This window comes from Telopea speciosissima, chromosome 1, assembly GCF_018873765.1.
Source record: "Telopea speciosissima isolate NSW1024214 ecotype Mountain lineage chromosome 1, Tspe_v1, whole genome shotgun sequence".
Classification (NCBI taxonomy): domain Eukaryota; kingdom Viridiplantae; phylum Streptophyta; class Magnoliopsida; order Proteales; family Proteaceae; genus Telopea; species Telopea speciosissima.
In genome coordinates this window covers 16,653,463-16,680,987 of record NC_057916.1, presented here as the reverse complement: position 1 = coordinate 16,680,987, position 27,525 = coordinate 16,653,463, and the positions used below count along the sequence as shown (strand labels likewise).

The 27,525-nt window shown below is 39.7% G+C and overlaps 1 protein-coding gene across 6 annotated transcripts; it reads left to right on the top strand.

Moving 5' to 3' along the window:
* The first annotated feature begins 166 nt into the window (after positions 1-166).
* On the top strand, positions 167-27,244 carry LOC122640041 (multiple inositol polyphosphate phosphatase 1-like). Of its 6 annotated transcripts, XM_043833160.1 has the most exons (12): positions 169-328; positions 823-910; positions 7,782-8,087; positions 12,208-12,366; positions 16,467-16,607; positions 16,691-16,747; positions 20,833-21,046; positions 25,494-25,598; positions 25,818-26,008; positions 26,524-26,565; positions 26,649-26,724; positions 26,773-27,244. In XM_043833160.1, the coding sequence occupies exons 1-12, from the start codon at positions 225-227 to the stop codon at positions 26,808-26,810; spliced, it is 1,521 nt and encodes a 506-aa protein (XP_043689095.1). In that variant the 5' UTR covers positions 169-224; the 3' UTR covers positions 26,811-27,244. The 6 variants fall into 6 exon arrangements, with proteins under 6 accessions (XP_043689109.1, XP_043689086.1, XP_043689095.1 ...); XM_043833174.1 differs by lacking the exon at positions 26,524-26,565 and having other exon boundaries at positions 167-328; XM_043833142.1 differs by having other exon boundaries at positions 26,649-27,244.
* Positions 27,245-27,525: the final 281 nt, after the last annotated feature.

Here is a 27,525-nt window from a genome sequence, read left to right as displayed (position 1 = left end):
ACACGACTAGAAATAGTAATAATAAACTAGTAGTAGTAGTAGTAGTCATGGAATGCAAACACGGAATCTCGTTTGATTTCTTCTTCAAATGGAACAAGCAAAGTAGAGATACCGGTTTGCTCTACAGGCATTTCTTCGAATTTTGGTTGTATAGAGTTATTGGTAGCTAAACTGAACTCTTCCATTCTCTGTTACTGTTGTTCTCTTTCCTATTGGAAAGAAAGATGGCCATGGCGATACCTCTAGTTCTGCTTCTGGCTTTCCTGGTGGTACCTTCAAAGACTGATGAAATCTTCGACGTTAGGCAGCATCTCTCGACAGTTACAAGGTATTTATTTTCCAATCTACATAGCACACATTTCTTAGAAAATTGATATTGCTTTTCATCTCTTTTCTGATTCTTGAATGATCCATTCTTATTCTTTCACTACTTTTGTTGGATTTCGCGAACTCTACATATGTTTATTTTGATAGTAAACAAGTATAATTATATACTACTTTCTATAATCTAAGAGAGATGGAATCCTTTTTGTTAGGTTATATTGCAAAATTAAGGATTTGGCATTTGGAGTTAGTGGATAGATTGCTTCCATAAATTTAGCCTCAAGAGTCTCTCTTCTTTGTAAAAGGATGAAAAATCTAGCAAGTGTGAGAAATCTTTAATGGTGGTCCTTTCAGATAGTAATACCAATCACTTTTTAACACTGATTTTATAGCTTATATGATGCAAGTACATTCTCCATATTCTGATCACATTAATTCACTGGGAAGAGAATGTTTCATGTCTGGATTGATTAATTCTGTTGTTAATCTATAATGCAGATATAGTGTTGCGAAAGATGTTGCCGCCAATGACTATGTAGCTTCTACCATTCCAGATGGATGCACTGCTATCCACTTAAATCTTGTGGTAATTGTAAATTCTTTTAAGTAAATGTTTTGCTAGAACATTTATCAGCTCAAGAAGCAATATATGGTGTATATGCATTGACCCAATATGTAAGGTTGCTCCATATAAGAGGTCAGGCCTTGGTGCAACGGTAAGGTTGCTCCATTGTAATCAAGTGGTCACGGGTTTGAGTCTAGAAACAGCGTCTCTGCGAAAGCAGGGGTAAGGCTGCGTACATTATGACCCTCCCCAGACTCCACAGAGGCGGGAGCCTCGACTGGGTATGCCTTTTTTTTTTTAATGCATTGACCCAATATCCAATAGCTTGCATTTGCAGGGTGATATATTGGTTTTTGCACTTGACCTGTTACATCACTGGCCTGAAAAAATTCTTGACATCTCATCTTGCTAATAAGAATATCTCATGATTTTTTTGTTTTCCTCAGAGTAGAGATGTCTATATATTAGCATTTGTTCTGGTACTTCAACATGGAGTAAGCTAAACAATATAGTCCTGCACTGGATTTATGCCTCCTTTTAAAGCTTTAACTTCCTACTTGTCATGATCCTTAATGTAGGCCTGCTTAGATTACTTCTTGTATAGTTGTATGAACTATGTTACCCCGTCAGGGCTATGATATAACACAAGTGTGGGATTCTGTAATTAAAAATGAAGTGTTACGGCAGTCATGGCCACGATATAACACTAGTGTGGCATTTTGTACTCAGAAGTGAGGTGTTACATGGTTGTCGATTCTATGCTAAGGTGTCCAGGTAACATGTGTATGAGCATAGTCACTATAACGGTGCTGTTTGTGAATGTGTGCATTTCCTAGTGTTCCTTGTGTTCCTCACCTCAGAAATAGTAGGTTTCCCCAGTTTATGGTCAGTTCATCTATCTCTGAGTTCGGAACCAAAGAACTTGTCAATCCTTTGAATAAGAGAACTGAGAACCCTTTTTACTAAAATGGGATAATTTTTTTTTTATCCCGATACTTTTATTTGGGGGTGATACACAGAGATACATTATAGTATATGGTGATCTAAGTAAGAAAGTAGACTATGATCAAATGTTCATCACTAAAACCCCAAAGTGACACAGATGCGGACTATCTGAAACAACTCACAAGGGAGTAGAATTCCCAAAACAAATTGGGGTGTGACCACCCCGAACCGAACAAATATATTCTTCTATTTCAAAATGAAGCTACAGGTAAGCATGCATACCTGAGTACTTTTTTTTTGGGGTGGGGGTGGGGGTGGGGGTGGGGGCTCACAACTAACAAAAAAGAATTTCAACACTTTGTGACTAGCAATTGTGACAACTAGAAACCAGAAAGGAGGCAGCCATGTGCTAAGGGGGTTATCCCAGAAAAAAAGCGCAAGAAATTATATGCCTGCTAGGCAGTGGAATGCACTGGGGCAACCATCTCCTGCAAAAAGATGGGAAAGTTCAGACATTTGAACTTCTGTCTGAATGCAGTTATATGACTATATCTTCTCTTGCCTAAGTGCAGTAATCTTCTAATTATTCCGAGCTTTGATTAGATTCGATCGGACACTAAAACCACCAAATTCCCATCCAACAGCTTCATTACGAGTTAGGTCTTCGGCAATTTTTTCTGAGACGTCTATTGGATGGGTTTTGATTTAGCAAGGAAGGAACCTACCAGAATTTGAATGAACAAACCTGAGATCAGCTTACTTGATTGATTGTAGGATGCATCAGATACCTCAAGAGACTCTTCATGGGAATAATAGAGTCCCATTGGCCTCATCGAGATACTTAAAGGGGATGTCTGTTTGGGGGGGGGGGGGGAGGCTCCGGGCAAATCTCTGATCCTTTTTTGTTACAGTCTAGTGAAATTTTGATTGCTCTGTCTCAAAGTACCTGTGGTTTAGATGGTGTAAAGATGCATGATAGGTTTATTTTCTTGTTAGTTGTATATATCATTTGTAATATTTCTTTTTCTTGTATAGTTCTTTCCTTGCGTAGACCTACCTTGTAAGTGACAAGAGAGGGAATTTTAGTAATTTACATGGTATCAGAGCCAATCTTCGAATCTCTGAGCATCCTGATCATCTCCGATAGTGATACTCCATCACCAACCCCTTGTGTTCCGATGCCCCCCGTGTTTCGATCACCGACCCCTGTTTTGTCAACACCGCCCCCTACATTCCAATATTCCATCAATCCCTCCGTGCTCTATTGACCACCCCAAGCCCCTGTGCTCCACCTTCTGTGTTCACCCCTTGAGTTACGCTCCCTGTGCTCCATTGGCTCCCCTGAGCTCCATCGGCCTGCTCGCTAGCCCTACACCACTGCCTGCACCACCACCCTGCTCCATCCTGCTCAGCCTTGCTCCACTTCCTTGCACCACCCCCTGTGCTTCTCTGCTTCACCGCTCCCCTCCCTCTGCGGTATTTCTGTCCTCTTCCACTACCCATTGTTCAGCTAAAGCACCCGTCACCCATTATCCTATTTTCTGTCACTTGTCACCCATTCACCATCACTTGTCACTCACTAGTTGTGCAGTCCACTGTCCCCCATTTGATGATTTGGTCTCTGTTACTACGATTTCCATATTACTCAGACTACCCTTGACCGGAAGAAGGATGATGTGTGTTCTTAGCCAACAAGGCTATATCTAAGTCCTCCTCCCGTAACTTTTTTCATGTTCAATGTACTGAATGCAAGGTGACTGGTCATACTGTTTTTCACTGCAAGAAGCACAATTTTTTTTGTTTACTGTAAGAAAGAGGGCCATATAGTCTCTAAGTGTAAGGTGAAACCTCTGAGAAATTTTTACCTCTGGTCTGCACACCGTTCAACCAAAGGCTTATCAGGGTTCTGAGACGATATCTACTGGGACTACACTTGGTTCTGAGGGACCTACTGTTTCTTCTTGTGCTGGTATGTCAGATGAGGTTAGGCAATTAGTCTAGAGCACAGTGACCTCTGCTATTTCTTCTGCATTTTCTACTATTGGCTTGTCTAGTGAGGTATCATTTTTCTGTTCCCCTTCTACTCCTTTTTGGATTCTTGACTCTAGTGCTTTTATTCATATAACTGGCCATAGTTTTCACAGCGTCTAGGCGACCCAAGGCGTTGAAGAGGGTCCAAAATCAAGGTGACACCAACTAGTCGACCAAAGCGCCTGGACGCCTAGGCAGCGCCTTGACAACTATGTGACTGGCTTTTTTTTCTTCTACTATTGCTTTTAAACCTTACAATGATGGTCGAAAAATTAGGACAACCAATGGTGATAGGTTAGACATCATAGGTACTAAGAAGATGTCTCTGTCTGCTTCCTCTTCTCATCCCCTTCAGTTAACCAATGTCTTTTTTGTTCCAAAGATTTCTACTAATCTTATTTCCATTGGTCAATTGGTTGAGGAGGGTTATATTATTATTATTTTTTCTCATGGATTGGAGATCCGCACCCTAGGAAGGTGATGGCGTAGGGGTGTAAGGTTGGTTGTTTTGTTTGTGTTAGAGTTTGAACCACAAAAGAGAATGTCTTCTCTTCCCTATTCCAATTTATCTAGTTCCTCTTTTTTTTGTTTCAGCGTCTTTGGACTTATCTTCTTCTAATAATTTGTGGACTTTATGGCATCACCTATTAGGCCATTTATATTCTGATAGATTGGAATATTTGTTTCGACATGGTAGCTTACATTTTAAAATTTCCAATGACCGGAGTATTCAGAGGAGTAGGCACAAGATCTCAAGTATTATTTTCCACTAAAGCTTGAAGTTCATAATCCGAAGCCTATTGCTAACAAGGAATATGACATGCCTGCCGGTAAGATTTAGGAAGAGAAATAAAACCTGAAGAGATAAAGAGAGAAGTAACAGGATCCAAGGAAGCAAATGAGTAAAAGGATCAAGAGAAGTGAGCAAAGCTGTAGTGGACGACGTAAAACAGGATTAGAAGAAGGAATCATAGGATCCGCTGAAGGAACAACTGGTGAAGAAATATTAGGTTCAAGAAGAATTACCTCAGGAGTAGAATCTGATGATGACATAGGAACAAACCTTGGCACCGGAGGCAAGGGCGGAGGAATTGCAGTTGGAGTCATTTGTTGTTGTCGGCATTGATATACATGAAGAGGAGCAGAAGAAGAGGAAAGTAGATCAAAGAGAGGAAGAAAGGAAGTAGATGAAGTAGGATAATGCATAATATGTGGCCCGATCCAGTGCAAAAGCGGAGTTCAGGGCTATGGCTCATGGAGTGTGTGAACTCATATGGTTGAGAAGGCTGGTCCAAGAGTTGGGATTTGATACTTAGGCACCTATGAGACTCTATTTTGACAGCAAGGCTGCCATAAGTATAGCTCACAACCCTGTGCAACATGACCGGACAAAACACATTGAGGTGGACCGACATTTCATCAAGGAGAAGATTGACTCTGGCTACATTTGTACTCCTTTTGTTAAGACGGGTGATCAATTGGCTGATATCTTCACAAGAGGCTCATCCCTCATCAGTTCAGTATCCGTTTATGCAAGCTGAGAATGCATGACATTTATTCTCTAGCGTGAGGGGGAGTGTTAGAGTCTATGTAATAAGGGAAATTTAGGCACTAGTTTAGTATATTGTTGTCTTATGTTGTAATTTTTCCTTTTTTACTTTTTACCTCCCTAGGGAGGTGTTTGTAATTCTTCTTCATGTTAGTAAATCAAATAGGGGAGAGGAATCTTTACTCGCCCACATTCGGATGCACATCTCCTTCACTTCTCTTCTTCTTTTCTCACCTCCTACCTTCTCCTCTCCTCTCTTGAATCGATCTTTACCCCATTTCCAACTGGATTCACCACCTTGGGTGCCACTTGCTTCACCACAAGGGCTACTCTCAGCATCAACACTGAAGAGAAGACATTCAATTGATCAAAAGCCAAAATCGTGGGCTAGTGTGCCCAATCTCCTTATTTATAATAACCAATAAACTGGTTACAAGAATAGAATCTCTCCTTGATACTTGGCTGCGATAGAAACTAGGTTGGAATCCTTCTAGAGGATCCATTGCTATTACATGCAAAATAGAAAGTAACAATATTGGAAACTTCTACTTAGCATAGCTTGTTCACTAAGTAGCCTATTACATAAATTAGAAACTAAATATTTACTAACTTCTAAAAGATCTTTGCAGCTCCAAATCTCCAACTCACGCAAGCTGGCTCCATGGGGCCCTCACCAAGTCTTTGTGAAAAGTACCACATGAACAGTGCCACATGGAAAGCACCACCAAACCTTCTTCTTCCTTGAACTACATCATCTCTCTTCTTCTCTTTTTTTTTTTTCTTCCATGGATCTGTCCACCACCAGCAGATCCCCCATCTCTCCAATCTGTATCATTGGGACCTGTTTAACTCCCTAAACAAGGATAGAAGCCTCATTGCTGACAACACATCTTGGACCCGCCGCAAGCATTCTTTTTGTACAACTTTAAGTTTTCGTGCAAATAATTCACCATTGGATTGATGCCATCCTTCACCAGTTCCCCTAATTTCACTTTACTAGGGAAATTGTCAGAATCCCCTAGTTTCCAATTTTTTTCTTATTTTTTTCTTGGGGTGTGGTATGGGGAGCTTCAAATTACTGTTCTCTAGATATAGTATCAGGTCTTTCTTTCTCTTGGCAACCATCTTAAGTCTTAACTTCAAACTGCTAGGTTGGTTTTGCTATAATTTTGCATAGTGCAATTGAATTCTCTGTTCCACTGGTGGCTTGCCATTGAGATCAATTGGAGCTTCTCTATGTTCACTGTGACAACGCATAATCTGATACGTTCCTGGTACGTATTTTAGAATAAGAGAGATGGGAGGGAAAGAAAGCATTGGTCGTCTAGAGGCGACCTTGTCAAACAACAAGTTGTTTATCGGGTTTAAACTTCTTACCCCGATACAGTAGTTCTTTACTTTAAATAAATATTACAAAGTTCACCCAATAGCAGTTTTACGTAACCAACAATGGGTTGAGTAACTAATAGAACCGCTCCCCTATTCACACTCCTCCACTTACGGATAATAACTCCTCCCTTAAATAACTACTCTATGTACCTACCCAACTCGGACTCTTAACCATTACAACATAACTCGGACTCTTAACCAAGAGTCCATTACAACATACATACTACTAAACATGACACATAACATTCTGATGATACGTACACGAGAGAGGGAGGAGAGAAAATAGCAAAGAAAGAGAAAATAAGAAAAGAGATAGAAGAAATAGGAGAGAAAATAGGGAATATTTGTTGGCTTTATGGACGAAGCCGGGTGTCTTGGCTTAGGTAAGGAAGCCTACCTCTTTTCTTAAGAGAGAAATTTGGGATTCAAGATTATCTTCTATTAGTTGGCCTTCTTTAAATAAGTAGTACAATCTAACTGAACAACTCCATAAACCCACGATCTACTCTTACGGTAACTTACCTTAGCAACTGCTTCCGTCACCACCGTAACTATCCTAACTCCTTCATAACTACTTACATAATCCTACTTACAACTTCACATATCTCATGCACTACTTAATACATTAGATGTCATGCATATAACATAATCTAACAGTGATTTTCACCCCAGCCGTTGATCCATGAAGCCAAATAACATTGTTTAATATATTGATTTTTTTTTGGGGGGTGGGGTGGTTCTTATTCTTTCAATGCTATTTTGGTGTTATCTGCTACATCAGCTCATGGTTTGTAGATCTGTTGGTATTACTACAGATGCTTCCTACTTATGCCACTTTGAGAATCTGGGGATATAAATGGCAATAAGCAAATGCATCTTATTCTCTTAATGCCTAAGACAGTTTGTTGTATAATGTGATGGCTTTCCTAGTGAGATGATTGTCAAAAGTTATTCAAGTGCCTAATTCTGGTTTTGCAGGCAAGGCATGGAACTCGGTCTCCTACCAAGAACCGTATGAGGGAGTTAGATAACTTGGCCAATCATTTGGAAGTTCTTCTAAGAGATGTGAAAGCTGAGGCAGAAAAAGGCAATATATCTTTGCAGAAAATCCCTGCTTGGTTATGGGGGTGGCAGTCCCCTTGGAAAGGAAGGCAGAAGGGTGGAGAATTGACCAGTAAAGGAGAAGATGAGTTGTATAATCTTGCAGTCAGAATCAGAGAAAGATTTCCAAATTTATTTGATGAAGAATATCACCAAGACACATTTGTGATTAAGGCAACCCAGGTTAAGCATATCTCTTCTTTTATAGTGAAATTTTATTAAATTTGGAGCTTTTTGCAATAATTTGAAATGAAGTTTTGATATATCTTGTAATCAATAGGTTCAAATAGATGCAACACTGAAGGTCCTTTTGTTTGCTGCAAATGCTTTGATTGTGGTCCTCTGCATCAGGTTTACACAGTATCATCTTTAATACTGAGTGACTAAGTATGCATGCTGTAATTAGGGAAATTCGTTCTTTTAAGATCATAGTGATGTGAGTTATGTATCCAAAACTCATCCGTCATAGTTACAAAATATGAAGTTGTGTGCTCCTTTCGTTCTCTTCCTTCTTTTGGCTTTGCAGGGGGCAGGAACTTTCTCACTGGGCGAGCGATGCTCAATGCTTATTTATGTTTTCTCTTATCTCTTGTCTCTGCCAAGTTTTTCTCGTCCCCTGTTTGTAATGTTTATTTGATACCACCTAAGGTTTATTTTTGGAATTTAACTGGCGTGATGAACACATCTGGCAGGGCCCCACACATCAGAATATATTAAACCAAATGGACTCATACTTCATTACTTCGATTATCAGAAATAGGATAAACACTTCTAGTTTGTTTTGCCAAAGTGCAAGCATCACAAGAAAAATTATGCTTATTACATCGTTTCAATAAACTAGGAGATAAATCAAATAAAACACCCAACTATGGATGGCCCAAACGACGATGCCAATTACTCAATTCAAACAATGCAGAATCAAAATTAGAAGATGCAGACTGAGATGTCAAAGCTACCCGTGAACTATCAAGCACGTATAAACCACCAACCACTTTACCACATGCAATCGTATTGCCCGTTTCCAAGCCCTGGAACAAACAATGGTTCGGGAAAAATGTTACTTTATAGTTTAAATCCCTGGTTAGGCTACTAATGGAAAGCAAATTATTAGAGAATTTAGGGACATGTAACATAGATGAAGGCAAAGAGAGGAAGTGCATTGCACGGATCCCTTTCCTGAGATAGGAGAAAGTGACCCATCAGCAACACGAACCTTATTATGACAAGATAAAGGGAAATATTTGAAAAAAAAGAGATGAAGAACCTGTCATATGGTCGGTTGCCCTTGAGTCAATAACCCAAGAATCGGGCATGACTGAGGTGCAGCTCCCACCAAATGAAATACTTGTCGAAGAAGTGGTAGTGGGATTGGCAGACAGAGAAATAGCCGAAGCAGCCATTGAAGAAGATACAGATGCCGAAGAAGATGTGTCCAAGCGAGTCACCATATCCCGTAGATTTTGCTGTTCAGCCACAACTTGGGAAAGAGATTGGTCGGGCTGCTCTTCAGTAGATGCCTGATTAGCACGGGTGTTACTGGGCCTATTGGAACCACCCTTCCCATGTCCATGAGTATCTGCAGGGCGACATTGGAGCTTCCAAAGTCAGTATTCCTTCCCACAGTGATCACATTTAATAGGAGGGCGATCACCAGATGTCCGATAACTAGTAACATTACAGAAAGAATTTCCACTGGAAGACTGGGAACTTGAAATAAGGGCCGATCGTTCCTGAGTAACAGGATGAACCATGGCTGTACGCTGACTGTCTTCAGCCGAAAGAATCGCATAGGCCTGCTCAAGAGTTGGTAGAGGATCCCGATTCAGAATGTTGGCCCAGATCTGATCAAACTCAATATTGAGTCCAGCCAAGAAATCAAAAACACGTGGACCATCCTCCCATTTCCGAAAGGCCGTTGCATCAACATCACAGGTTGCAGTGAAGGTGCCCAAAAAATCCAACTGTTGCCACGTAGTACACATGATATTGTATTATTGAGAAAGGGACAACTCCAACTGCTTAGTAGAATGGATCTTGTGACGGAGCTCATAGCACTGGGCGGCATTCCCAACCTGAGAATAAGTGTCCTTTGCTGTCTTCCATATCTTGGCAGCCGTATCAAGGAGAAGGTAACGCCCGACAATTTCTTGGTCCATGGAATTAACCAGATAGGACATGACCAGGAAATTAAAATTCATCCATCGATCCAATGCAGAACCAACCTCGGTAGGCCTGACAGTAGTGCCCATGGTGTAGCCAGAGAGACCACGGGAACTAATGGCAAACAAGTAAGAACGAGACCATAAGAGATAGTTGCTGCCATTCAATCTAATAGGGTTCACCGAAAACGGAATAAAGTCACATTGCGATGAACCATCAAGGCCAGAGGAAGTAGAACTGATCTCCGAAGCGTCAGGCATGGTTGCTGGTATAAAAAAAATCGCAAGAACAGAAACAAAGCCCTCACAAAAAAATCAGATCATAAGGAGGGAAAAAAGGCCCTTAGTAGGAGTCAACTCACCACCAAGGGGGAAAAAATCGACGGCAAAAGAGAGGGGACCTCTCGCGAGAAAGAGAGGGGGAGAGAGGCATTCGGGAAAGGGGAAAGGGGTTGGCGGAGGTGGCGAAAGGGTGGAGAAGGGCTGGCGGAAGGTGGCGGAAGGTTTGTCGGTGGTGGTGGAGGGCTGACGGAAGCTTGGAGGGGGCTGGCAGAGACTGGCGGAGAGTGGTGGTGGCTGCTAGAGGTGTTCTTAGAGCAGAATCACAGAGGGGAGAAAGAAAGAAAAAAAGGAAAAAAATTTATATCCCATATTCCCGGAATATTTTTGGCTCTGATACCATGTTGAATTCCGTGAATACTAGCTTGAGTCAGAGTGACTACAACCATCTTTATTTATAATGTAAAGAGGAACATTCTGGAATTGGTACAAGGACAAAATTACCCCTAGGACAATTCTACCCTTTAACCCATATTACAACACACACAATGACACAAATAACACTTTTGAATAGCTATCCTGCAACCTTTAATTCTCATTCATTCAATGAAATTACTGCATTACATAACTGGCAGACTACTTATTATAGACTATCATGTTTTTGTATACATCTACGTTGCCCATACCTAACAGTTCGAGCTTTTAGGATAAGCAGTAGTGAACATGGTATCAGACAGCGAGGTCGAGTGTTCGACTCCTGGGAAGTGCAACGGGGTATCCCGACACTTCTTCCCTCTTGGTGCCATGTGGAGCACGCGGTGTATCACGTGTGCAAGGACAAGCAATGACAGACCTACACGTTCGGGAGGTGGGGTGGCTGTATACATTACGTTGCCTGTACCTAACAGTTTGAGCTTTTAGGATAAGCAGTAATGAACATATCAAACACCTAAACCTTCTATTTCTAAGCACAACTCATAAATTAGAAACTTTCCTAAACTTCTAAACTTCAGTACCAGGGAATTCAAAAATACAAAAATTCCTGGAATTGCTAGAACCAGATTAAAAAATTTGTTAAAAAAACCGAAACGATGAAAATAGAAACTCAATATGGACTCAGGTCAATCTAAATCTTAAATCTTTTAGAAAAAGTGAAATCGAAACTAAAAACTAACATCTAATTTCATATAGAACACAAAACCCTCATACTTGGGCTTATAGAATTGGGAAATTACAATAGAATAGTTAGCCCATGTCCCATATAACCCATGGGTACTCAAAACTAAGTCTATTTAGGCCCACTCGAGTTGGGCTACTTGCATCAATTTGTTAGAAAAAACACAGAATTGATGAGTTGGGGAAAAGATTGGAATGCCTTTACTAGTAAATGTGGTTGTTTTACATAATAGTTTTGAACACATCTGAAAAGCTACTAATTATTGTCCACCCACTCATGTGGCCTTGCAATGTTGGCCTGTGGTGATATTGCAAGTTTGGTGTGATGTTATTCTGCAAAATGTTTTAAGATGTTCATTTTTGTTTGCTTCTGAAATATTTTGCTGCAGTACCCAATTATCCTGGTGCAACATAAAAAGGCTAAACTAACCTTGTGTAATTGGTGTAATTTTTGTTAATGGATGACCTGTAGTAAGGTTGCATCCTCTCCATATTTGCTATGTCATCAATATGTTGCATATGGAGTGCAGCCCCAAGTTTTTTAAGTAACTAGGTAGTCAATATATGTGTTATGTACTTTGAATGACTTAGGAATTTCCACACAACATCTTATGTGGTGGTTATTAACCTTTTTCTATAATTTTTTTGGAGTGCATAATGTTCTGCATCTTTCTTGTTTACTGAAATAGGTTCCTCGGACTTCTGCTAGTGCTGTGGCATTTGGTATTGGGCTGTTTAATGGAAGAGGAAGTCTTGGAGCAGGAAAGCTTTGTGCTTTTTCTGTAACCAGTGAGAGCCGTGCTAGCGATATATTGCTAAGTTTTTTTAATTGTTGTGAAAATTACAAGGTATGCATATACTTCACTCACATGATGGAATTTCGAGAAGATATATTGATGATACTCTTCTTGCTTTCTGTTAGTAAAGCATTGAAATACTAATATTCAGTGAAATAGTATATATTGATGATGCACTTCTTGCCATAGATCCAAATTTTGGTCAACATACCAAAATTTCGACTAAATATTTCGGTTTCAACCTTTGTCGAAATGAATGACATGCAAATTGAAGGCTCTTCAGTGTTTCAGTTTTTTCATCACAAATATTTTGGTTCCATTTCAACACTTCAGTGCCATATTTCGGTGCCATTTCAGCCATTCAGTGGTATATTTTGGTTGTGCCCGGGGTTGAAATCCAAGTCGAAACCGAAATTTTGAACCTTGCTTCTTACTTTATGTTATTAAAGCTTTGAAATATTAGTCTTCAATGAAATAGTGCTGTGTGTTGGTGTTTTTTGGAGATGTTTTTATATTAGGGGAAGTTTTGTACTTTCGGTTAATTAGGATTTCTCTATATGTAATGTCTTATGATCAAGAGCATTTATCCTCTTTATTGTTGAATCAATTGAATAAATAGGAGGCGTGGTTGTCTAATTGACATATTCACATATTCTACTTTTCTCTCCCTCTCACGTCTTTCTCTTCTTTCTCTCCTCTCTCTCGCGTTCCTCTTTCTCTTGCAGGTTTGAGAGTCTCTCTCTCTCTCTCACTTCAGGATGGACCACTGGGGCCAATATGTACATGAAACACAAATTCGATTGTATCTTTTCGACCTCTTTCACTCTTCCTTTTTTGACTCTATCTTTTTCGGCCGCTTGAAGGAGAAAATCTAGTAATCCCTCTCCGTATTCCTTCCAAACAATATTAGCCCTTTTTTCCAAGGGAATATACTTATAGGCTATGCAGACAACAATAGACAGATTTTTATGTAAATTGTTTTAACCCATCAAAAAGGAGGGGGAGGGGGGCAGCTTTCAAGAAGGCCTCACTGCACGCCGAATGCTTGAAAATTTGTTGGGAAATATTATATTTTGGTCCAGTTCAATCACAATCTGAAATCCATTATCTTTTTGAGTATCTAAGAATTTCAGAAATCAAGGGGGAAGCCCCAAATTTAAGCTGTGATATGCAAAAAGGTATTTGGATATACAGTTATCACAATGAAAAGAAATAAGGAATGGGAAAACATCAAGGTCAATGCCTCCAATACCTTCAAACTCAGATGAGTCATTTGCTGGTGGTTAGTGATTCCAAAGTCTTCCGGGATGGCCTAAATCTGTAAAAAAATTGGCCATACGAGGCTATTTTGGTGATCCCATGGATCAAACATTTTTTGCAAGATCCCTCACATGGGCCTGCCATATTTTTTGAAATAGAGCAACAATTCTTTTTTGGGTCCTTTGTGCTTCACTTAACCTAGTGAAGTTTATTCTTCACGATCTTTCCACATGGCAATGCAAAGATGGGTCCATATGGTAGTGGACCTCAAACCCATGTCACTCGTAAAGTTTCAAATGAAAATAAGGGAAGTGGATCAAAAGTTAAACAAAAGGTTCAAAATTCCGAATTTGCCAAACAACAACTCAGCCTTATCCCAACTAAATGGGGTCAGCTACATGGATCCTTGCCCTCCAATTAGTTCTATTCGAGGTCACACTTGATACAAGGCCTAAGCTATGCATGTTTTTCCTCACCACTTCTCCTAAGGTCATTTTAGGTCTGCCTCTGGCTCTTTTAGTTCCTTCAATCTGAATCAAATCACTCATCCGTACTGGAGTATCCAAAGGCTTCCTTTGAATATGGCCATGCCACCTCAAACAACTTTCTCGTAGCTTATCATGTATCAGAGCTACTCCCAAACCAGCTCTAATATGATCATTCCTTACTTTATCCTTCCTAGTTTTGCCACTCATCCATCTCAACATCCTCATCTCCGCTACATTGAGTTTAGCTATATGATGCTTCTTAACTGCCCAACATTCTGCACCATACATCATAGCCGGTCGTATGACTGTCCTATAAATTTTTTCCTTTAAGTTTTAAAGGATTGCACCTATCACACATTACTCCAGACGCACCTCTCCACTTCGTCCATCCTATTTTAATTCTTTGTGAAACTTTATCCTCTATATCACCTTCTTTATTTATGATGTAGCCAAGATACCTAAAATAATCACTTTGTGGAATCTCCCTCTCACCAATTTTCACCACCTCATGTCCTCATTATCCATCTTAGTGTAACCACAGTTACACACTATGTACTCCGTCTTCGTTCTACTTATCCAAAAACCTTTTGATTCTAAGGTTGATCCCCATAACTCTAACTTGGCGTTAATCCCTGCTTTTGTCTCATCTACCAAAACAATATTGTTAGCAAAAAACATGCACCAAGGAACCTCATCTTGAATGTCTTTGGTTAAATCGTCGATGATAAGCAGCACAAACAAATAAGGGCTTAAAGCTGATCCTTGATGTAACCCAATTGTAATTGGGAATTCACTACCTTGGCCCCCCAGAGTTCTTACACTTGTCACCGCACCAGCATACATATCTTTAATTATGTCCACATATTTACTTGAAACACTTCTTTTTTCTAGTACTTGCCATATTAACTCTCCGAATTTGCCAAAATAGGGAATTAATATAAATTTTTATATGGCATCATTGTAATTTCGAACCATGCTTCATCCATATTTAGGGTTGAAATTTCACAATTGAGATGGCTTCACAATGATATACCCTGTTGCAGTTTCTGACCTAGGACATCCAATAAAAAGAACAAACAAAGTAGATGATGAAGAAGAAAAGAAGAAGATAAAAGGGCAGTAGAAATGAATTGTCTAGCCATTGGCAGTTTTATATATATATATATATATGGGTAAAATATTACAAGCACTCGGACTAATATATTCTTGTGCACTTGTGTTAGAATAAAGAGAAAAATAAAATAAAATAAAATAAATCTACTGCAGGGTATGACAAGTATACCCTGCGGTAGTACATACCACATCTCAATAGACCTCTTGGACCCAATGTCATACTGCCATGCGGCAAGGTCATGAACAGGGAAATATAGATTTCCTCTCCCCTCCCTTTATTTTGTGCAAGGGCCGAGGGGATTCCAAAAACTTCCCATTGTAGTTGATATTCAGTTGACTCGTAGTTAATTCTCATGGCTTTCTTCAATAGGATGCTAGTGGGTGTGAATATGCTCATTCCTAAATTATTTATGCTTCCCCCATAAAGCTTGACTCTCACTGTTGAAAAGAATAGAGTTACAACCAGCTTTAGGATTGTCCCTGCATTTTTAAGTAGGGGTCGCCCTAAGGATTTTTGTCTCTCTCAAAGTGAGAAAAGGAAGAAAGAAACTGTCAGTTTTTCTTCCTTACTCTATAACCATCAAAGAGGAAAGGGTAACTGCATAGCCAAATGGTCATGGAAAGATAACTGCATAACCAACCTTACCTGCTACTTTTTTTGGGGTCAGGGGATGGTAATTTCTTTCATTACTTCTTTTTTTCGTTTTTTAGTACACAATTTCCAGCACCGCAGTGCAAAGAAGTGTGGTTTGAGTGGGAAATTCCTAGAAATCCAAGAGTTTCTTACCTCTTTTCTTTGGCTCATTTTGCTTTATACTCATGGCCATAGTTGTGTGGAAGGAAGTTCCTCAGAAACTTGTTGGGGCCTTTAGAAGGGGAGAGAAGGATTACGTTTTTTTAATTAAGTTTTCCATCCCCCCAAGGATCTGTACATTAGTGTATCTTTGTTGCATCTCTTATTATCCTTGAAAGAATGACAGTTGCACCTATCTTGTTTTCTTAGTCGTTGGATCTTAAAACCATTTGTTGTTATCCCTCCCTGGGGGGCGGCAAACCGGCAAACGTTTAACAGTTGGTGCTTGTATCCCTGATCTTGTACAAAGGCATAGCTTTTTATTAAATTAATAATTTTTTACATTGGTGCCAATAAAAGAAAATCTCCTAACAAGCATATGGGGCTAAGTAATTCAGAATGTTCACTTCTATAGTTCTATGAATTCTTTTTTGTTTTTTACTCAAATTTTAGCATTGAGTATATTGATTTGTTTATGCTTACTATGCAATTGGCAGGAATTCAGGAAAAATCAGGAGCCTGTGGTTGAGAAACTTAAGGAACCTATCCTAGATGAAATTACGTCTGCATTAGTGAGTCGCTACCAGCTGAATTTCACAAGACAGGATACTGCTTCACTCTGGTTTCTGTGCAAGCAGGTGAAATACTCTTCCGTACATATTTTATATTTCTTAATATGCTAACAGTTTCTTCCAACCAGTCACCATTTTCAATTTCGTAGGAGGCATCATTGTTGGACATAACTGCTCAAGCTTGTAGCCTTTTCAGCCCTTTTGAGGTATGCTGTCGTTGGCAATCAATGATCTTTTCCTGCTTGTTTTTCTTTGCTTTTCCAGGTTTTCCTTGAATTAGCTACCAATTAAATGCCTCTTTTTTTCCATAGCCATTGCTTATGATAAACTGTGTTACCTATATAATTCTGCTCTTCCCTGGTTGAATTCCATAGGTGGACACTCATTAAACTACAGGGTAGCATTGTGCCACGTACTCTAAGAGAAGTAGTGAGGAAAGACATGCATAGTTTAGGCCTTGTCTGAAGTATGACCTCGAATAGAGCTTATTAGAGAGCAAGGATCTGTGTAGCTGATCCCATTTGGTGGGATTTCGCTGAGTTGTTGACAATGTCGTTGTGCTCTTTTCTTTTTACTTATTTTTAATATTTTATCTTTGCTAGGATCCATGTAGCCGACCTCATTTAGTTGGGATAAGGCTGAATTGTTGTTGTTGTACTCTGGGGGATTCATCCTCCATCTAGTCCTGTCTAGTGATTAATGAAAGAAGAAGGTGGAGGTGAAGGAGTGTCACAGAGAATGAAAAGAAGAAGGGAGTTGGCATTAAGGAGTAGGAGGAGAGGGTGCCAGAGCCAGAGATAGAATCAGAAAGGAGGAGGATTGGGATGGAGCAGCTGAGAAGAATGAGTGGTGGTGTCTCACCTGTTTCACACCCACTCAGAGTTGGATTTTAGTTTGTAAATGCAAGAGAAGGAGAAGAAGTTGAAAGAGGAAGAGAGGAGGAGGAGAAGAAGAAGAAGACAAGAGAATAGAGAAGGGAAGAGTTAGGTTGTGTTGAAGAGATTCTCCACCACACCTATATTAATCCACTGAAAACAAGAAAAAAATTATATGCACCTCCCTAGGGAGGTAAAAGGTAAAAAAGGAGAAAATACAATATAGAGCAACTAGACAAAAGACTAATTCCTAAAGTACCATTATCACACAAACTCTAACACTCCCCTTCAAGCTGGAGAATAATTTTCATGCATTCCCAGCTTGCATAATAGAGTAGCAAACTGGAGAGAAGTAAGCCCTCTGTGAAGATGTTCTCTAGTTGATCACCAGTCTTCATGAAAGGGGTACAGATGCTGCCAGAGTCTATCTTCTCCTTGATGCAGTGTCGATCCACTTCGATGTGCTTTGTTTTGTCATGTTGCACCGGGTTGTGGGCAATGCTGATAGTTGCTTTGTTATCACAATAGAGCCGCATAGGACCTTCAATTTCAAACCCCAATTCTTGAACCAATCGTCTCAACCATATAAGTTCACACACTCCATGAGCCATAGCCCTAAATTTTGCCCCTGCACTGGATCTGGCTACAACAGGCTGTTTTTTGCTTCTCCATGTGACTAACTTACCTCCCACAAATGTGCAATAACCAGATGTAGATCTTCTGTTTGACATGGATTTAACCCAATCGGCATTAGTGAAGCCTTCCACTCTCAAGTGATTGTGCCAGGCATACAACAGTCCTTTCCCTGGAGAGGACTTCAAGTATCTGAGAATGCGATATACAACATCCAAGTGGTCACTCTTCGGAGCATGCATGAATTGGCTCAACACTCCTATTGCATAACAACTATCTGGGCGAGTCATAGACAAATAAATAAGCTTCTTCACTAGCCTCTAGTACTTTCCCGCATCAATAAGAGAGGGACCACAATCTTCTCCTAGCTTGTGATTACGCTCAATAGGAGAATTTGCTGGTTTGCAGCCCAACATGCCTATCTCTTTCAACAAATTAAGAACAAACTTCCGTTGACATATGTTGATTCCTTTCTTGGACCTTGATATTTCAATTCCAAGAAATACTTCAAGGGACCCAGATCTTTGATTTCAAACTGTTGAGCCAAGTAGGTCTTCAACCTATTTATCTTATGGAAAACAACCACATTTACTTGTTTGAAAGCAAGTCCAATATTGTTTAAATCTGGTTTATATTGAAGGAGTTATGTACCAGTCAAACTTACTTTGGTGTGCGCAAATGTTGTTAAAATTGCTCTGAATGAAAATGTTTTTTTGGACATCAAAACAAATGAATAGTTTACCATACTTTTGGTTTTTAGCAATATTTTACCATATTAAGATTTATGGAATTTTTAGATTTGAGAAAACCCCTACAATTAAAAGTTGAAAATTGTACCTACCGTCAAAAATCTAGTTTTTGTTCTTGAACTGGGGGGTTGACTTTTTATCCTTTTGGAATTTGATTTTTTTACTATTTTTATTGGATTCAAATAGGGGGTATTTGCTTATTTATGAATAATAACTTAAGATTTATGGATTTGTTTGAGTTTTTTTTTTTTGAAAATAGTTCATGCATTGTGTTTAAAATGTCAAAAATAGGTTGTATACAAAAAATTAGATAAAAAAAGCATTTCTAGGCCTCGAAACCACCAGCTTTAGTTGGTTGGAAAAAAATCACAATTTTCGACCAATTTCGACCATATCTCGGTTTCTGGCTGGTCGAAACCCGAGTTTTAGAACCTTGCTTGGTATAGACAGCGATACAACCACAATCAAGTTGAGTGAAATCTTCCAAATAGAAGACGATGAGGGGGATCCCCTTTATGAGTGAGTCAGGGATTGAGGTGAGCCTGTGTTAGATGAGGCTGGGGGTCAGCCCAAAACCCAGATTTCTTCGCAGATGGGTGCTGATGTCGAGGAGTATATGGCGTCAGAGGGCAGAGTTCATTCACAAATCTAACGTCCATTTGAGCCTTAGCCTGGTGGAGATGATGACGAAGAGGAGTGGTTTGCATTCCTCTGATGGAACTCACACACCTTCCCCAACTTAGGGCCATGATGATAATGACGGTGGTGATGGTAATGATGGTGATAGATTAACAGCCTTATGCGAGGACCAGATGATGTAGGATTCAGAGCAAGCACCAAAGCCCTTCAGATTCACAGGGCAGACTTAATTTGATCAATGCCACGCAGGATGGGGATCACGGTGTATGTACCAGGAGAGGCTACACTCGAGGTTCACGTAGGTAGTTCAGACCTGAGTACGAGACAGCTGAAATGGGCATGGATGTATCGAGCTTGTTTGGCACAATGGAAGCTATGAGTTTGGGTGCGAGTAGAGGATCTGGGCATTGGCGTGCACCATCCTTCACAGGATAGAGCCCCAGTCCAGCACATCATGTTGATAGTGGCTTCGAGAGTGTTGGTTTAGCTGCTGGGTACGGTGGAAATGGTGGTGGACAATCCTTCGAGAGCACTGGTTCGGCATGTGGAGGGTATGGTGGCTATGAGGGTGGTTATGGTGGTGGCTCTAGTGGATCTTTTAGTTCATTCCCTAGCACTAAGTATAGGGTATGTCAGGTGGTGGGCCATCTTTCATTTGACAGCATCTTCTCGTATATGGGCCCACAATCTGGGCTGCTCCACCCAGTTTCAGTCTCAGTGAGCCATTCCCTAGGTTGGGATACCTCTTATATCTTGATGATGGGGCTTTATGTGGGAGTCATGGACTATCTGAATAATTGGGCCCAAAACATGTAATGGGATACATATGTGGTGCATTCCAAGGAGCGGCCACAATTTATTCAATCATACACAGCTCGTGGAATGGACCCACCAAGAAACTCCACGTGAAATTGGGTGGTGAGTGTTGTATGCTTGTTTTTCCATTCTAATGTATGTTTTGATTGTTTTAATAGCTTATTTACATTTCCAGTAGCTAAATTATATGTAGACTCAATGTTTATAATAGGGCTACTGTACAACAACATTCAGCGTAACCATGCAAACTTGGGTCAAAACCACAAGTACCATTTTGGGTGTTTTTTTTTGTGAAACTAGTTCATGAATAGGTGCAAAATGTTAAAAATAGGAAGCACAAAAAAAAAGGTCAAAAAACACTTTCTGGGCCTTGAAACCTTGGTTTTGAGTTTGGCAGAAAAAAATACCAGGTTTCGACCTAGTTTTGGTTGGAACCTATGAAATCTTGTTTTCGGCTAGGGTCAAAACTGGCCTCGAACCCGAGATTTTGAAACTTGGTTCTATCCTTCATCACTGTTCCCAATATTCTTGTAACAACATTCATTTAAATGTTTTTATAGTCTCTGATAATGCTTGCAGATTGTGATTTTAATGAACTGTTCTCCGTTTGTTGAAAGTCTAATGCTTACATTGGGAGATACTGTGCATGTACAGATTGCTTTACTAGAGTGGACAGATGATCTGGAGGTGTTTATACTGAAGGGTTATGGTAAATCAATAAATTATTTGATGGGAGTGCCACTACTTCAAGATATTGTTCAGTCCATGGAGCAAGCTATTAAGTCTAAAGAAGGTGACTATAGTAATCTGAAATCTGATACTTTTCATAATGGTTTCTGAATATAATTGGATAGCTTTGCAAGGTTTTGAAATTTGAACTCTTGAACCATTTCCTTTCTCCTAGTGTCATGCTCTAGTAGAGTAATTTTATATCCAAAAGGTCTGAAACATAGTTGGAATGGACACCTTGAGTAGAGCAACCAGAACAGTTCTTTTATGGAGTTTTATACCAGAAAGTTGGTGACCCAACCGTTAGACCAACCAATTTTTTACTGTTTCCTTAGGTTTGATGGACTGAATCTGGGCAAATCGGGTTCAAATACGTTAAGGTTTTATTTACTTATTCATTTCATAGGCAGTGGTCACTCTCAACCAATTTTTTGAGGCCCGGAAAGAAGTTTAGCTTGGGTTGGACTGACCATGGCCTGACCTCTGTATAATGGACAATTCCTTCTGTTGTATATCCCCAATTGATGCAGCCTCAGATTCTTCAATTGTTGATTCTAGTATTGAGTAAAAGGTTATACGTATAGATTTTGTATTACAGGTCAATCCTATTTCAATAGTACCAATAGGCGGCGTGGAGGGAAGAAGCACTACATCTAGGAATCAACAATACAAAAACTTTGTTAGAAATTACCCCTTTCCTTCTCGGGATCAGGACTAACAAGAATGGTTGGGACACCAAACATCCATCGTTCGTACTTTGGATACCTGTATGGCTGTATAACCATCAAAGAGCCTGACCTGAATAACATGAGTTAGCTGGCCCGAAATTAAAGTAGATTTTCTACTCATAGGTTAACATTTAAAGGAAAAAAGTTACCGCCTTCAGGCAGTGGTGCCTATTTCATCCGTGTGGAATAATAATTTGGTCATTCTGTTGGATAGATAGGAAGTCCGAGATAGGTCACATGTCTCAATTGTATGGTCCACCACAAATTGGGCTTCCCCTTGTTTTTTCTACTGACATTGTTCTTTAAAACAAAATACTGATTTTTAAACAATTTTCGAAGCATTAGGTAAAATAAATTGGGCTTTTGGGATAGGCAATTGTAACATGGTATCAGAGCCAGAAGGTTGGTGTTTGATCCGTAGTAAGTGCGAGGGGTTTTGTGTTATGTGTTGATGTACCCCTCCCTGTTGAGCCTTCTTGGTGACATGTGATGGTGTTACTTGTAGAGCTGTATGTGGGTCTGCACGTGTGGGGGTGTTGTTGTATGTTGATATACATTATTGTGGCCCTTAACCGCTCGAGCTTTTGAGATAAGTTGTAACACGTTATATTCATGCATGGTGAATCCAGATTGGACTGGTATTTTACCCATGACTAGATGATTATGATGCCAGACTGCATTTGTAGAATTAAAGGAGTGAGCACAAACAGAACTGCAACATGGCAGATTTTCTGATATAGCCAGAAGGGCTTCCTGTCACGCCCGTTTTCGTCCAACGCTGTTTGTATGGCCTACGGTCATGGCATAAGTGGGGCTTGAGAGTTAACCATGACATGGGGGTGGTGCCTAATGGTACTTTTGTAATTAAATTGTAACGAGTATGATTTATCAGGAGGGGTCATGTCTCCTTCTGGAAATCCCTAAAGTGCATAAAAGCTACCTTCTAGGGGAGTCACAGGTTATCAAGGAGTTAGCCTTTGGTTGCCTGCCCCTACACTAGTGGCCTGAGACCCATTGTCTTGCTACACACTTCGCCTGGTGATCCCCTTTAGAGAGCTAGATTGTAATGCTTTGCTTCAGTTAATGAACGTGCTTTGATTTTCTTCCATCTGTGTGTCTTTGCTTTGCTTCCCTCCTTCCCCTTTTGTGGCTTGTTAGGCTTACTATTAGCCACCATGTGCTAGCAAGTGCTGCACGGACACCCAATTGAATAGGTCCGCAACATTCCGGTTGTGTCATGGATGGATCCTAGCTCCAATATTCTGTTGTATGACATATCCTGTATTATCTTTTAAAGAAAACACATAAAAGTATCAGTTTTTGTCAAATGTAGCAAGAGCTAGTGATGGTCATCATTGTCATTCACTTGCCGTGGGGAGATCCATGAAATAGAGTATTGTCGGCACCCATCTCACTGGTCAATTTTAATTCAAAACAACTCATTGAAGTGCCTTGAAGGTAGCTTTTGACTAAAGCAAACCACAGAAATGCCACTAGATTCTATTACAATGAATGGCTGTGGGTTTGGGGTCCACTATCTCATGGAGTCACCCTTAATCTGCCTGCCAATCCTTGTTGTCTAGTTTTTCCCTCAAGTTACTGTATAGGTTTTGTTATAGAACACTTCAATCTAGGAGAAATTTTTTAAGGGGGTCTCCTCATAACCTAGCAGGATGGGAATGGTGGTTTGATTTGAGCCACATGAAAGGCTAATGTTGCTGATCAATTCTATTAGATGGATAACAGATAAGGGTCCTTGATATTTACCTGTACTAATTATTTCCTGACTGAACAAAGAAAAACTAACTTATTCGTTTGAGACTGTGAAATTTTGGCTGGTCTCAGTCCATCCTACTGTGAATGGGCTTAACTGCGGTTAGCCGCTTACCATGCCTAGCCCGATACGTAAGGTTTGGATTGGCCATTTTTTATTTATTTTGATAGTTGATTGGCCATTTTTAGTTTAAGATTTATGACCTGAAAAGTTGTTAATGCCATGTTTTACCTGTGCTTTGTTTTTGTTTTGGATCCTGAAAACATTCATAAGGTTTAGTGAAATTTGTCAGGCTCTCATATTGTTTTAACCTACTCTTATCTCTATGGAGAATTTAAACTATGCGTAGAACATGTAACTGTTCACGAAGTTGGAATTTTGCACTCAGGCTCACCATGGGAAGCTGTTTGAGGCAAATTTGTCATTGTTATTTGGATTGGATGCACATTTTGGTAAAAATTTCAAAAGTGGAAAGAATCCATATTGTAGCGGTGGCTGTTTGCAGGAAAATGGGCTCAACCACAAGAGATAAGAAATCAGAGTTTTTTTTTTGTGCTGGATTTTGATCTCCTATTTGTACCCTATCCAGGGGTACAGTCCTCTTTGATTCACCAGAAGCTACAGTCCTCATGGAAGGGGTATATAATAAGCCTATCCATGGATCCGAAATCAGACCATGGAAATAAGAAAATAGATAAAGCTCTTCAGGAATCCTGATTCAGATCTCCGACTGTGAAATAAGTTCCTCCTTGTAAAACAATTGCATTGCCTATACCAACACCAGCCAAGGGAACAAACTGCATGATCTGACCATTTTTTAGGTCCCTTTTAGATCTATTGACCATTGAATAAGTTCCTCCTCAGAAAACCATCTCAGCAACACCAGCTGGTCCAGGTACAAACCATGGGTTCTCTTACATTCTGTGGGTTCTTTAGGAGTACAAGACAGCCCAAGATATCCAGGTTGAAGAATCTCAGCTCAAATCCACAACCATGAAATACGTTTATCCTTGAAAAAGCATTACAGTAACTCCAGCTGGGGAAAAAACTGCTAGTGCAGAGCTCCTGAACCTGGCTGTGTAGATGATCCATAGAAAGTATCCGGGTTGAAATTACATTACATCCATTGGGAATTTGTGTTATAGGAAACAACAGTTCCAGGAGGTTCTAAATTCTGCTGTGCAAAGACAGCCAATGTCCTCAAGATTTACTGTTCTAACACTACGTTTGAAGGGTAGAATGTTTAGTGCATTGATGAAAATTAGCAGACGTCTGTGAACCCATCAAGGAAGCCTTTCGTTGACTGGACACCTCTTTCTTGAACCACATGGAAGCCTCCTCTGGTCAAACTAACAATTGGATCACACCTTTTTAGGCGCCTGAGACAGTGGTTGTCAAAGACTCAAATGACTTCAGCAGACTTCCCGGTCACTGATCACGATCAGTCATTTTGACTCTCACTGCTACCAATTCCTTGATCATCTTATCCATCTTGTCTAAGTGCTGATGTTAGGACTGTAAAGTCTAACCCTTGTATTTTCAACAGTTAAACTGAAGTTAGCACAATATTTCCAAAGTTGAATTTTTAATCTATTTTTAAAGTTTTATATCTCCACATGGGAAATTGGGATTCAACTGAAGCTTACCAAATGAATAGATGATGTCATGGACAAGATGCCCACAAAATTTTAGCCCCAACAGGGATGCCACATGGAAGATATTTGGGATATCAAGGGAAGGCTTTTAACTTTGTCAATTTGTAAATATCAAAGTTGGCTTCATGTAGCTTGTACTATTCCTTGCAACATCAGTGGGATTACTTTTCTCCCTCACCATTAGATGATTTCCATTTGCATGATTGGCAAAGTTTCTTGCAAAATCAACGATGAGAAGAATTTTCTATTGGGCATTTGGATGTAGCATAATAAATAAAGATGCCAATATCCAAGGGCTAGCTACTTTTTTTTTGCTTCATATGGCTCATAAATCAATTTTCTTCTATGCTTCAGAATACCTTATTCCAGGCACTTATGAGAAGGCAAGGCTTCGTTTTGCACATGCTGAGACAGTGGTACCATTCTCTTGTTTGCTAGGACTTTTTCTTGAGGGATCTGGTGAGCTTTTATCCTTGACATTTCCGTTTCTCTCATACAATATGAACATAAATAGAATCACCTCTGCATGGTGTTGTATTTCAGTTTCCAGAATCTAGTTTGTGAACAAAGTTTGCCTTATTTGTTGTTGTCACTTCTGCTGCCATATTTTCTTTATCAATGACAATTTACTCTGAATTTCCTTCTCTACCTAATGGGTGGTATTCACTGAATTTCCAGAATTTGAACAAATACAGAGGGAGCAACCTTTGGAACTTCCTCCCAAACCCCCCCAGAAAAGAAACTGGAAGGGTAGCATAATGGCACCTTTTGCTGCCAACAATATGCTGGTTTTGCACAGCTGTCCGGACAACAATTCTAGCAAGTACTTTGTGCAAGTACTGCACAATGAAGTTCCAGTTCCTATGCCGGTAAGGTTTTGTTGATGACATACTCTCGCATGTCCAATTTATTTTTTTTGTTGCTTTAACTGCACTAGGACTCCTAATGTATTTGCTTGAGGCAAGGTGAAGAAAAAGATTTGAATGCCTTTAAATCAAACAAAGCAGATAGTTGCAATTCACTAGCTAGAATTTGACCTTGACTTGTCATAGGTAATGAAACTGAATGGTTGAAAGGGGGGTGGGGTGTTGAGGAAGCAAGTTAAAAAAGTAGCAAGTGAAAACTTGAGGACTTCTACTTCATACATTTCCTGAGGTTCTGACTTGCCAGGCAATTTCCAGAATTTATATCTACTATTTTGTAATGCATATATCTATTCTATAATCTCTATTATGGTCATTTTAGCTCATCTAATTTCAATTTATGTATTACCTACCATACTCGAAAGTTGATATTGTCATCTTATACCACAAATATTGTGAATTTACCATTTGATACTTCTATTTATTTTAAGGCCTTTTCTGTTGCTTTTTGTGTTGGTCAGGGTTGTGATAACAAGGATTTCTGTCCATTTGAAGTTTTCAAGGTACTATCCATGATCTAGCTTCCCTGTTTTGATGGCTAATCTCTGTTTAGTTTATTTTTATTCTTATTTTTTCTTAATTGCAGGAAAGGATTGTTAATCCTCCTTTGAAGCATGACTTTTATTCAATCTGTAGTGCAAAGTTAGAAGGTCAGGGGCCCAAACCAGTTACTGGTACGTTGACACAGTTATTCAGTGGGTTGTTCTGGCAGGATGGTGAAACACAGAAAAATAAAGTCGAATTGTAGTTAATATTTCTACGAAAGAGGGAGTTGTTATGTTCTTTTTCCATACTGGCAATTTCTTATTTGTAACCTGAGTTTCAGCTAAGGCCAGGCCTTTCTCCTAGCAAGTCTACTCTTTGAGGTTGAGATCACAGCTGAGTTGGACTGTGCCTTCAGTCACAACTTGAGGTTGCAAGCATGATTCTGGATTTCCCATCAAAGTAATTTCAACTACAGGAAGCATAATGCCTACCATTGTTGTGAGGTAAGCAGTGACTTAATTGATGTGGTGCAAAGACTTTTGTTCATGATGCCCAGTTCTGAACTGTTGTTGATCAAATGTGAATATGTTTTTGTATATTTTCATTTCAGTCAGTCCCATGACATTAAGTTCATTAGTACAGCATCTTATACAATTCATTGATGTGGTGCAAAGATCTCAGCTGTGTTATGCTTTTATCATGTCATTAGCAAGATTTCGTAATGCACTAACACAAGCCACTAATCCCTCCTGGTGGGGATATTTTGGCATCTGCTGCCTCACCATGTGAGGGAAGATATTTTATCAAAATGTTGGTTAAATATTGATCATGTTGGTAGATTTTGGTAAAATGTCCTGGTTTGGACTCTAATCCAATAAGCCAGAGTTATGTACTATGGGGCGGTGGGGGTTTCTTTATTTTGGTGGACCCATTTTTCCATTGATTTGTTTTCAGACAGAAATACCACCCACATAATC

Bases quoted from the DNA above. Each gene is read 5' to 3' on its own strand.
- LOC122640041 (XM_043833142.1), top strand. From the start codon at position 225: ATGGCCATGGCGATACCTCTAGTTCTGCTTCTGGCTTTCCTGGTGGTA. The intron at 25,599-25,817 runs GTGAGCTTTTAT...CTGAATTTCCAG, and splicing joins ACTTTTTCTTGAGGGATCTG to AATTTGAACAAATACAGAGG. The intron at 26,009-26,523 runs GTAAGGTTTTGT...TGTGTTGGTCAG, and splicing joins AAGTTCCAGTTCCTATGCCG to GGTTGTGATAACAAGGATTT.